The sequence below is a fragment of the Elgaria multicarinata genome, chromosome 4 (genome assembly GCF_023053635.1).
Source record: "Elgaria multicarinata webbii isolate HBS135686 ecotype San Diego chromosome 4, rElgMul1.1.pri, whole genome shotgun sequence".
Lineage (NCBI taxonomy): Eukaryota > Metazoa > Chordata > Lepidosauria > Squamata > Anguidae > Elgaria > Elgaria multicarinata.
The window spans coordinates 61,288,107-61,299,928 of record NC_086174.1 but is presented as its reverse complement, the minus strand read 5'-3'; the positions used below and the strand labels follow the sequence as shown (position 1 = coordinate 61,299,928).

Genomic DNA, 11,822 nt, shown 5'->3' with positions numbered 1-11,822 from the left:
CAGGAACAGGAGCAACGCCGCCACCAGCAACGCCTGCACTAGCAGTCCGGAACGTCCAAGCCGGCCTCGTTCGCAGAAGAGCCACCAGCACAGGGCGAAGGCTGCAGGCGCGCTCGCCGGGGTCTGCACGAGCGGTGGCGGCGGCGTCTCGCGCCACTGGGCGCCGTGACTGACGGCGCGAGCCCAGGAATTCCGTCTCGTGCCTGCACTGGGAGCCGCGTACAGACGCGGCAGTGGCGGTGGCGGCGGCGCCTCTCGCGCTCTCTCTCGCTCTCCTGCTGCCTGCGATGCTCTAGTGAGTGCTCTTGCGAAACCCCCCCCCCTTCCCCTTTGGCATGCAGCAGCAGCAGCAGCTCCTTTTCCCGGGCGGGTGGAGCGGCGGGACGAGCCAAGTGTGGCGCGCGGAAGGGCCCTCCCTGGGTGGAGGCGGGCAGCAGTCGCCCTCTTCTCTCTCGCTCCACCGCCGCAACAGCTGCCGCCGTTTCTGTCCTGCTTCCATAACTGAGCCGCCGGCAGGAAGCGGGAGGCTTCAGCCTCGGTGCATCTTCCCTCCCGAGCGTCCCGCTGTCTCCCTTCTCCACCGCTGCCGTACTTCCCCTTTGCAAGCGCTTTCGCGGGCGGCGGGGAGCTGTGAGGCGTAGGAACGGGAGCGAGCCCTTCTGTACAGCTTTGCGCTCCGAATGTGAAGTTTGGAGCAAGGGGGGGTGCTTTGCGTTTTTGGAACATGCGGGGCAGCTCTTGCTTTTGTTCATTTATTTAGTTATTTTTTTAAAAAAGTCAGGATTCTTATATTTGAATGCGTCGGTTGGATTTTTTCGTTTGCTTTACTGTTGCGTTACCTTTGTAAAGTGGTGCTTTACATACCGCCTTTCCTAACCTGGTGTTGTCCAGATGTGTTCGGCTACAACTCCCACTCTATTCCAGCACGGCTGGCTGGGGATGCTGGGAGATCTAGTCTACCATCTGGAGGACAGCAGGGTGGGGAAGGCCGTTTTACAATGACATAATAACAGCTGTGGCACCCTGGCTGTGGAATGAGCTCCCCAGAGAGGTTCACCTGGCACCTATGTTATACTCCTTCTGACGCCAGGTGAAGCCCTTTTTATTTTTCAAGTATTTTAACATTTTACCATCCTAGTTTTTTTTAACTTGCTGTTTTAAATCTGTATTTTAAAACTCTGCATTGCTGCTCAATGTTATTCTGGTTGTACTTTTACATTGTGGTTTAAATTTTATACTCAATTGTATTTTACAGGTTTAATTTTTGTGAACTACTCAGAGAGCTTTGGCTATTGGGCAGTATAGAAATGCAGTAAATAAATATTTTAAGCACAATTATCCTTGTTAGGAGGAGCTAACAATATGCTACAGCAGTTGTTAGCAGTAGTTATAACTACTATGGTGTATGAGCAAATGGTGTTCCGCTTATGGTACAGCAATAGTACACAACCAGTATACAATGAATTAAATAAGAAGCAGTGATGACTTTATCACCTCTCTGTGAGGGAGAAGATCTGCAACCAGGTCCACTGAATCGTCCATTCACTTTGCAAGTAACATTACAGCAGCATTCTCCAACCTGGTGCCCTCCAGATGTGTTGGACTATATTTCCTATCAACCCCAGCTAGCATGGCTAATGACCAGGAATGCTGGGAGTTGTAGTCCATCACACTTGGAGGGCATCAGGTTGTGGGAGACTAGGACACATTTTTGTAATTTTTGCAAATTCAGTAAAATCTGGAGAGAGGTTCAGACATCTCTATTACCTTTGTCTATCCTACACAGTTGACTGTCTTGGGCAGAGATATTGTTGGGACTTCAACTACCATTAGCCCTAGCCAATCCCGACATCTAGGATTGTTTATCTTAGAAAAGTATTTTAGAGTAGTGAAGTATTTGTGTGTCTGCATGTTGAGTAACAGTTGACACCCAGAATGTTTTAACGTTTCACACAGCTTGTGCAGTCCGTAGTGCTTTTTTTTGCTATCAGTTTTCATGTGGTGCCTTTTCAACTGATAAATGTTAAAGTCAACAAGAATTACACTTGTTAAGTACTATTAGTTATAGTGCAGGGGGAGTAGTGATTTTTTTAAAATCATCTGGAAATAAAAAAACATTAAGCAACTTGACACTTGTCAGCTAACTCTGAAACTTAAAAAGTATGCTATGGTAGAAGAGAAACTGAACAAAACTGAAACTAACTTTTGATTTTTCACAGCCTGAGAAAATAGTATATTAATAGTACGAACTACAGTGGCTGTTTATATAATTGCAGTTGTTTAGTATCCACAGTACATTAAGCACTACTACTCAGAACGTAGAGATGACTTTGTCCTTCTCTGATGGGCTTATGGCCAAAGTGGCACACTCAATATTCCTATTGGGGCCTCTGACTAAAGTAGAAATGATGAAGAAAAACATCAAGAGCCAGCAACTCTGCCTTGAGGTTTTCTCCGATGAAACCTGCACCAAGCTTTCACACAAACACCCACATCTTAAAAGTACTTCATTGCCATAGCCCCATCCTTCTAAAAATCTACTGCTTAATGCTATGCAAGTCTGAGATGATATGCATGTGATTATGTCATTATTTTAGCAAGTAGGTAAAGGATACATTTTGTGCCGGGGATGCTTTTGGAGTGAATAATGGGAGTGTCAGTTTCCCATGGGTTTGCAACATGTGTTGTTTTTTTTAAGTGCTGCGTAATCTCTCCATAATCTTACCGTCTTTTCTTTTGGAGGTCATGAAACGTGTACGCACAGAACAGATTCAGATGGCAGTTTCCTGCTACCTCAGACGCAGGCAGTATGTAGACTCGGAAGGTCCTCTAAAACAAGGGCTGCGCTTGTGCCAGACTGCAGAAGAAATGGCAGCTAACCTAACAGGTATTTACTACAATTTATGGGTTTATAGGAATAATGCAGCTCTCTTTAGTAAAGTGAAAGTGCTAAGCTAACCCCCTAACTGTTTCAGATATGGAAGTGTTCATTTTATGTTCTATAATCTCTTTGAATTCATCCTGCATCACAAAAGAAAATGAAGTAAATGAGAAGTGTGTTCTTTAGTTGTATCCCAATTAAAAATGCAGATTTTTTAAAAAAGCAATTTGTGTTACTGATGAACATAAAATATCTTAATGGGTCTGTTCTATTGCAAGTGCCATTGAGGCATTAGGTGGTCCCATATTTGTTAAAGGAAGAATAATACAGTTCAGTGAGCTTAAAAATATTGTATGTAAATGTTAATATGGGGGCATCAAGTGTACTGTATTATTTTCATCCAGATTTTAGAGTAACCCTTGTATTGGCTATAGGATAACGTTGGACACTGATTTTTTAACGTTGTCAACGTATGCAAAATGTGTATGTCAATGCAAGAATAGTAGAGTGTTGTACTACAGCTTTCGGTACCTTCTAGGAGCTCATTTTCTTAACTTTTGTTTCATCCTTTAGTTCAATCTGAATCGGGTTGTGCAAACGTTATCTCCGCTGCCCCCTGCCTAGCAGAGCCACAACAATATGAAGTACAGTTTGGGCGATTGCGTAACTTTCTTACAGGTGGGTAACAACTTGATAGGGAATACTGTCAGTTTGGGCCATTGGAACCGGAAAGAGATTTCTCCCCCTCTTACTGCCTTTTGCAGAGAGGTGTCACCTGCCCTTTGGCCTGCCTCTTTTCAAATGGCTTCTGCGGCATTAATTCCTAAAGCTGCACATTCTGTATACTTGCTAACTCTTGTCTTTACTCACAGTTTTATTCTCCGTCACAAAGGCAATAGATGGCGCAATAAAGCAAAGTACCACATCGGAACATGGGATTCATTGTGTGGCGTCAGCACAAATTGGCATCCTGTCAGTGGTAGTGAGAAGGGAGGATAAGTTTAGAGAAAGCTGCTTGCTCGCTTGCCCCAACCAGTTCTCCACCAGCGGCCTTGCAATGTGTTTTTAGGCCTGGAAAAAGAGCCGTGCTGCACTTTTTGCATGCTCTTTCCATCCTAGCATTTACATCTTCAGAAAGGGTGCACACAGTAATACTACCACAGCAGTTTCTCGTAAGGCTGTAAAGAGCACCGCGAAGTTATCCTGGCTGCCACTTCGAGCTTTAAACTGTCAAGTGATGACATTTTTAGTCTCTACACAATCCTTCCAATCAGGACTTAGTATCCCGATAGGATGGAAGAAAGAGGGGCAAGCGAGTAAGTGGGATAAGAGGTGCGGGGGCGGGCAAGATTTGCAAAATAAGTTGCTAAGCTGAAGGAAGGATTCATATTTGATTTTTATTTATTTTTGGGACAGATAGTAAAAGATTTCCCATGCTTCCCCAGTGAACGTGGGGGTGTCTTAGCTTTTCCCAATCTCGTGCCAGCCAGTATGAGAGTTGTACTTCAAGGTACCTGAAGGGCACCAGGTTTGGAAGTGTGGCTTAAATGGACAATAGCAGAAAAAAAGTCCCCCTTGGGTGACTGGATGGGGAATGCTGGGAGTTGTAGGATTTTTTCCTGCCTAAACATGCGTAGGATTGCACCCTTAATCTTCTATAGGAGTTCTGTATTTTAGTGAATGAGTGATGCTGGCCCTGTGAATGGGTGATGATGGCCCTGTTTGTCAAAGCATGTAGCTAACTGAATGGAGGAGGAAGTGGCCCCATAAAGATGACAGAAAGTTCATACTGTGCCCTTGAAATTACCATTGGGATTTACTTTGGCTGAGGTACAGAAAATGAGCAACTGAAGACAGAAATAAAACTGTGAAGCATAACGTTTTGAGGAACACTATGAAAACAAACTCTTCATGTGTGTGTGTGTTCCACTCCCAAGTCAGTGACATGCCCCTAAATGTATATGGTAGAAAACAGGCTCTTCCCCATCCAAACTGGGTTAATTCTATTCTGAAACTCAACTTCGGAAAAACTCCATCCAAAACTAAAAGTATGGCTAGCATCACGTATGAGGGCTCTTATGTGAGTTTTAGAATTGCTGTCAATCTCTACCTGCAAATGCCCTAAACAGCGGAAGAGAACCTGTGACCCTCCAAGTGTTATTGGACTTCAGCCCCAATCAGTCCAAGCCAGCATAGTTAGCTGTCGGGGATGATGGGAGTTGTAGTCCAATAACAGTTGGCAGGCCATATGTTCCCCATCCGTGCCATAGAAGATAGTTTGTCTTGCTTTCATTGTAATCCCAGCTGATAACTGAGTAGTGCTTCTTTGTCTTTGATGTTTAGATTCAGAGTCCCAGCACAGCCATGAAGTGATGCCTCTTCTATATCCCCTCTTTGTCTACCTCCATCTTAACATGGTCCAAAACGGCCTAAAGAGCACAGTGGACAGTTTCTATAGTCGCTTCCATGGGATGTTCTTGCAGAATGCCAGCCAGAAAGATATAATAGAGCAGTTGCAGACCACACTCACGATTCAAGACATCCTGTCCAACCTCAAGCTCCGGGCGTTTCTGGACAACAAGTATGTCGTCCGCCTTCAAGAAGAGAGCTACAACTTCCTCCTTCGCTACCTCCAAAGTGACAACAACAACGCTCTCTGCAAAGTCCTCTCCTTGCACATTCACTTAGATGTGCAGCCGGCCAAGAGGATGGACTACCAGCTGTATGCTAGTGGTGGCTCTTCCCGTAGTGAGAGCAATGGCCTGGAACCCGCTGACATGCCTGCTTCCATCCTGCAGAATGAGGCAGCCTTGGACATCTTGCAGGATAGCATTAAAAGAGTCAAAGATGGGCCGCCGTCACTCACCACCATATGTTTCTATGCGTTTTATAACACTGAGCAGTTGTTAAACACAGCAGAGATCTCACCAGATAGCAAGCTGCTTGCTGCTGGCTTTGATAATTCCTGTGTAAAGCTGTGGAGCTTGCGGTCCAAGAAACTGAAATCTGAGCCTCATTTGGTAGATGTGTCCCGAATCCGCCTGGCTTGTGATATCTTGGATGAGGAGGTCAGAGAATCTTGCCACCCTTATGCATTTGGGAGTGTGGGCCTTAAGTTCATGTTGAAATGGTTTCTAGGAGGGATTCACTAAGCTTGTCATAGTCTACCAAGCCAAAGTGAATTGCCTCTCTGGTGCTTTTCTCCTGTTAGTCAGTCTGAACTGCTGGACAGGTTGAAAGTGATAAAGGGCAGCAGCTTTGGCTGGGTATATTCAGGTGTCAGCAGCCCATATAAAACCATCTTTGTTGCAATATGGCAGGTCAGCTCTTGGCTGCTTGTCCCTGTTAAAAACAACACACTCATATCTTCCCTAGCAATTGCCAAGCACTTTCATCTTCTAACCCGCTTCAGCAAGGCCAGAAATAATTCAGCTTCCAATTTAACTTTGGTGGTGTTCTCTGTTCCAAGAGTGAATTAAGAGCTGCTATATTTGGAGCAGAGAGGACAGTGAAAGAGCACTTCTATCCTCATTGAAGCTGCTTACAAACGAAGGTAGGGGTGGTCAGTTCCATGTTTTGAAGGGCCTCTCCAGTGACTCTTATTTTCTCACCAGCATTGTGGCCTGCTGCTGCTTCTCCTTTTCCTCCTCATCATTACCACCTGCTTGCTTGCCTGGAAGAGAGCCAATGAACATGTGGGCAATGGTGTCTACTGTTTCTCCTTCATGCCACTATTGTTTGGGCCAGAGTGAGAAGTGGGTGAACAAGCAGGTTATAATGGGGAAGAGGCGGAATAGGTTTGGGGTTGTTATCAGTGGGCCCTGTGCTGGGGTGTGGGTCCTTGACAAGTACCAGACCATGATGACCCTTGACACTGGCCCTAGGGATGGTACAGTCCCTTTAACTCAAGAACTTGGCTTCTGCTGATAAATAACGTGGAGGTGAGGCCCATGTACTGTTTATCCCACAATGCAGTAGTTTGCTGGGTTAAATATGAGCTTTGGATGTGACGGCCAATAAACTCCCTGTCCATTTCTTCTCTTTTGACTCCTGCCCCCTCCCACATACACACAATAGTTAAGAAACACAGCTATGAAAGCCTGATCGATGCCACTTGAAAGGTCCTGGGATCCCTGACTACCTCCAACCAGAGTCTAGAGCAGCCTTCCTCAACCTGGGGCGCTCCAGATGTGTTGGACTACAGGCTGGGGCATTCTGGGAGATGCAGTCCAACACATCTGGAGCGCCCCAGGTTGAGGAAGGCTGCTCTAGAGACATATATTGGATTGTTTGTAAAGTTAAGGGTGAAAAGTGCTGAAAAAGCTATAGTGAAGACTATTCTACAAAATAAAACTAGCCAGATACTGAATGAACTAAGCTGTTAATATGTTCAAATGCTTGTGCGGTGTGAAAAATTAGTCTCCTGAAACCTGGTTAACTCTTGAGGAATAGGAATTTGTTTTTGCAGGAGACCGTAATAATTTCAAATATAAAAGGTAAAGGATTGGGTATAAATGAGTAAAACATTGATTTCAGAAAAAATGACTTCGTTTACTGTAGTCCTGACAGCTAGGCAACTGCTGAGAATTAAGCTTTTGCAAAGTCTTCGGATACCTTGGCATTTATTAACAACTGCTGCTTTCCCCAAGGTTCATTGAATGACTGTCAGATTCTGCTGACTTGTATTGTATTTTCTGTGTCTGAGGTAGAATTCAAAATGCTGCTGCTAAACTCCTTTGTTTAGCAGCCAAAGGTACGTTGAACAAGCTACTTCCGAAAGAGTACTCAACCCTTTCTTATAGATGTGGGGGTAATGCTGAGGATTATGACACCACTTCAAGTTCACGTTATGTATGCATATTTATTTTTTATTAAGTATTTATAGCCTGCTTTTCCAAAACGTTCAAGGTGGTTAACAAAGGAAAAGAAACTATAGATAGATATAACAAATACCATAGATATCAATAAAAATACACTCAAGGTAATAAAAGAGTAAACTCTCATTACTTCGAAGAAGAAATAGAATAGCAAAACACAAAAAGATTAAAACCATAAGGACAGTGGGTAACACCCATCAAAGTTCACTAAAATCACCAATAAAGGCCTTCCTGAAATGGAAGGTCTGCAATGAAAGACCATTAATAAACAGGCGAGGTGGGTAGTGCCACCTGAAATATATTGAAATGAAACTGGCTGGGTTCAGACAACACAATAACCCACACAAGGGTTGAGTGTGGATTGTCATTGAAACGTGGGTTGTCGAAATATGGGCTATGTTTTTGATTCCAGCCATGCTAACAAACCACAAACAAACCACTGTTCACAACCCAGCAACAAACAATGGGTTCTCTTCATGGGTATCAAACCATGGTTTGTTAGCACAGTTAGATTCAGACAACATGACACCCCACAGTTCAACAACAACTCCCACTCAACCCTTGACTGTGGATTATCGTTTTGTTTGAACCGTGTTAATGAGTTGAGAAAAAATAAGTCTGGTCATTTTTTAGCTTCAAGATCTTTCTACTTGGTAGCTGGGGCTGGAAAAAACATGTTTGGTTCTAGCTCCTAAAAACTAGTGGAGCTTCTGGAATTTGAAATATGTTGGTAGCAACAAGATATGCCATTGGTAAGCATTGTACAGACAGTCCTACAGTGCACATAATGTTACACTTCTGTTGCTACACATCTTGGATGGAGAAATCATTCTTGTAGATAGATAAATTTTCATTGGTATGTTTGCTGAACAAATTAATGAACTGTTGTGTCTATTCCTCCATGCAGGATGAAGATGATGATAAGGTGGGTACAGAAATGAAGATGCTAAGAGGACACTGCGGACCAGTTTATAGCACAAGGTTTCTGTCGGACAGTTCAGGACTTTTGTCATGTTCTGAAGACACTTCCATCAGATACTGGGACCTTGGATGCTTTACAAACACTGTGTTGTACCAAGGGCATGCCTACCCTGTGTGGGATCTGGACATCAGTCCTTGTAGCTTGTACTTTGCTAGCGGTTCCCATGACCGCACAGCAAGACTCTGGTCGTTTGATCGGACGTATCCTCTGAGGATATATGCAGGCCATTTGGCGGATGTGGACTGCATTAAATTTCACCCCAACTCTAACTATTTGGCGACAGGATCCACAGACAAAACAGTGCGGCTGTGGAGCACCCAGCAAGGAAGCACAGTACGTCTGTTTACAGGTCACCGGGGCCCTGTACTGTCACTTGCATTTTCTCCCAATGGTAAGTATTTGGCTTCAGCAGGTGAAGACCAGCGGTTAAAGTTGTGGGACTTGGCATCTGGCACGCTTTACAAAGAACTGAGAGGGCACACGGATAATATCACCAGCCTTACTTTTAGTCCGGACAGTAGCTTGATTGCTTCTGCATCAATGGACAACTCTGTTCGGGTTTGGGACATTCGAAACACTTACTGCAATGCTCCCGTAGATGGCTCTTCCAGTGAACTAGTTGGTGTATATACTGGACAGATAAATAATGTACTAAGCGTACAGTTCATGGCCTGTAACCTTCTTTTAGTGACTGGAATTGCACAAGAGAATCAGGAACATTAACTTTTTTTTTAATGGGGTGGGGGGTTGTTATTGAAAGCCAGAGTCTATTATAAACTGAGATTATATATAATTGACTGTGAATTTTTTTCTCTCTCCCATTGGTGGGCATGTCCAGAATGATGGAAATACTGTACTTGAAGATGTCTTGCATTATTGCAAAATGGTAGGGCAGGGAGAGCAACAGAAGAACTTTATTATAGTTGTATCTTAGTAGTGCAAGGGCAGAAATGGGGTAAAGCCAACAACCCAGAATATTTTGCTATAAGGATAACCCAAACCCAGTCGAAACAATTGAAATCATCAACTGGGCATTTGCACTTAAATATCTTGCATTGATAGGTACATCCTACTTACCTTGGCCTAAAGGTTTGTGAGTGTGTCTATCAACTGTTTTGCTCAATTGATGGTTTTCCCATTGAAGTTTCTGTGGGACCAGAATCCTTGCCTTCTTGGAAAGAAAAAATGAATTTTGTTTTAAGGACGCTCCTAAACATAAGCAACATTACAATAATGTTTAAAATGACATTGAGGCCGGCTTCCAGCTTGCTAATATAAGAGGCATGGGGTTGGATTGAACCACGTTCTGTGAATGGAAGAGTTCCTTCCGTTCTACAGAAGGCTTTTGATCCAGCAAAGAGATTCTCGTGGCAGAAGCAGGGAGGCAACTTTTGCCCAATCCCATCTCCTGTAGGTCACCAGCTCCTATGCTATTCCAGAGGACAGATCTATGGAGGGTGCCAGGGGGTGCGGTGGGAATCAGCAAAAGCCACTCCTCCCCCTTCCATTGGCAGGAGCGAAGTCTGGATCCAAGCCATGGAATTTTTATTTTTGAATGTATGTGACAAATGCTGTCTACAAAAAAAGATACAATTTGGATTTGATTCCTTACATTGGCTGTAATATTTGTAGCTGGGTTTTTTCCAAATCTGGTTGCACTGTGATGGTGATGCAGAATACTAGATATCTGATTGATGAGGTAATAGTAGCTTTCCTGCTGAAAAAAAATTCACAAAGATGGAACAATTTGTAGTAGCATGTTTCAGCTCCTAATAGAAAGGGACACATTCGCCAAAAACATTTTCTGTGGATAAATATGGACAAAGAGTGGGGAAATAGTATTACTAAATTATTAATTGTGAGAAGATGCAGCTTTGCCAATTTTTGATGTTTTCCACTGAATATTGAAATATTAAGTTGTTTCATGAAGTTTTCATACAAGAGTGTGAGCATGCAAAATGTGCAGGGTGGGGTGGGGAAAACAACTTTAATGTCTTCATTCTAAGAGAAGATTGAATATTTCTGCTTTCAGGAAAGAGATTTTGTATTTTTGTTTTTTTCTATTAAAGCATTTAGTTTAAAGAGAGGCTCAGCATTTCTGTCTGGAATTGAGGGGGCTTAATGTCATTAAGCAGATTCAAGTAACTTTGCCTGGTGGTTTGCATCTGAATACTTCTTAAACCAGGGGGAGATGCTGTTCTGCAGGTTCATACTGGTAGTGAGACTGACATTCTCAGTCACCTGGCTTTGCAGAAGCAGTGTGTCCTGCAGCCCTCCAGATATTGTTGAACTCTGACCACTGGCCATGTTGGCCGGAGCTGATGAGAGTTGCACATAGCAGGTAAATTGATTCATAATCCTCCATTAAAGATAACAGAGTAAGGGGTACCCTTAAATGTGTTAAAGTCAGCATGTCAGTTCATTTTCTTAGCACATAAAGGCCAAATTGTCCCTGCAAAGCACAGACCAGCTTGTCCAAAGCTACCAAAAACCAGACTAAGGATTTGAGCCTGGGTGTGTCTGCTATAAATCAAATACTGCCAGATGGAGTACATGAAATTCAGTCTGACTAGAGATCTCGATTGATCCCTCTTAAGTATTAGTGAAGAGTTATTGACCATGTTCAGACGACAAAGTTAGCCATGTCAGTTAAACATTCAGAGCTAAACATTATGGTTTAGCATATGTGAGCTATGATTTAGCGTGTCATGTGAGCCATTCCTAACCATGGTGGCTACATAACCACAGTTTAAACATGCTCACTAACCATATGCTGCAAAAGGGTTAGCGGCCTAACCATGGCTTAGTGTGTTTATCTGAACAGGTCCAATGTTTTCAAGAAAGAAAATTGGCCTCAAAATAGTTTCTCCTGACAACTGGATGTTTTAGATGGGGCATTTTCTCCTGCAATTTACAGCTTCTTCCTGTTCTGGATTCTTTTCAGGATTTAAACAGGGACTTTATACAGCCATTTTTTCTTTTTATGTATAACGCTATATGCCATTTGCAAGGGTGGATGGAGCTCTGGCGTAGCCCCTCCCCTCTGTTGGCGTGAAACAATCCTGTCAGTAATAACGTCAAT

The 11,822-nt window shown here is 43.5% G+C and overlaps 2 protein-coding genes across 2 annotated transcripts in view; both read left to right on the top strand.

Moving 5' to 3' along the window:
* Positions 1-11,822, top strand: part of ACTA1 (actin alpha 1, skeletal muscle) — a 131,511-nt gene that overhangs the window by 22,613 nt on the left and 97,076 nt on the right. The window lies entirely within an intron of this gene.
* Positions 217-10,822, top strand: TAF5L (TATA-box binding protein associated factor 5 like). The gene is made up of 5 exons (XM_063124403.1): positions 217-295; positions 2,743-2,887; positions 3,455-3,559; positions 5,225-5,949; positions 8,666-10,822. The coding sequence occupies exons 2-5, from the start codon at positions 2,746-2,748 to the stop codon at positions 9,461-9,463; spliced, it is 1,770 nt and encodes a 589-aa protein (XP_062980473.1). The 5' UTR covers positions 217-295; positions 2,743-2,745; the 3' UTR covers positions 9,464-10,822.

Excerpts from the sequence above, each read along its gene's own strand:
- TAF5L (XM_063124403.1), top strand. The coding sequence starts at position 2,746 with ATGAAACGTGTACGCACAGAACAGATTCAGATGGCAGTTTCCTGCTAC. Across the intron at positions 2,888-3,454 it reads AATGGCAGCTAACCTAACAG|TTCAATCTGAATCGGGTTGT; the intron begins GTATTTACTACA and ends TTCATCCTTTAG. Across the intron at positions 3,560-5,224 it reads ATTGCGTAACTTTCTTACAG|ATTCAGAGTCCCAGCACAGC; the intron begins GTGGGTAACAAC and ends TTTGATGTTTAG.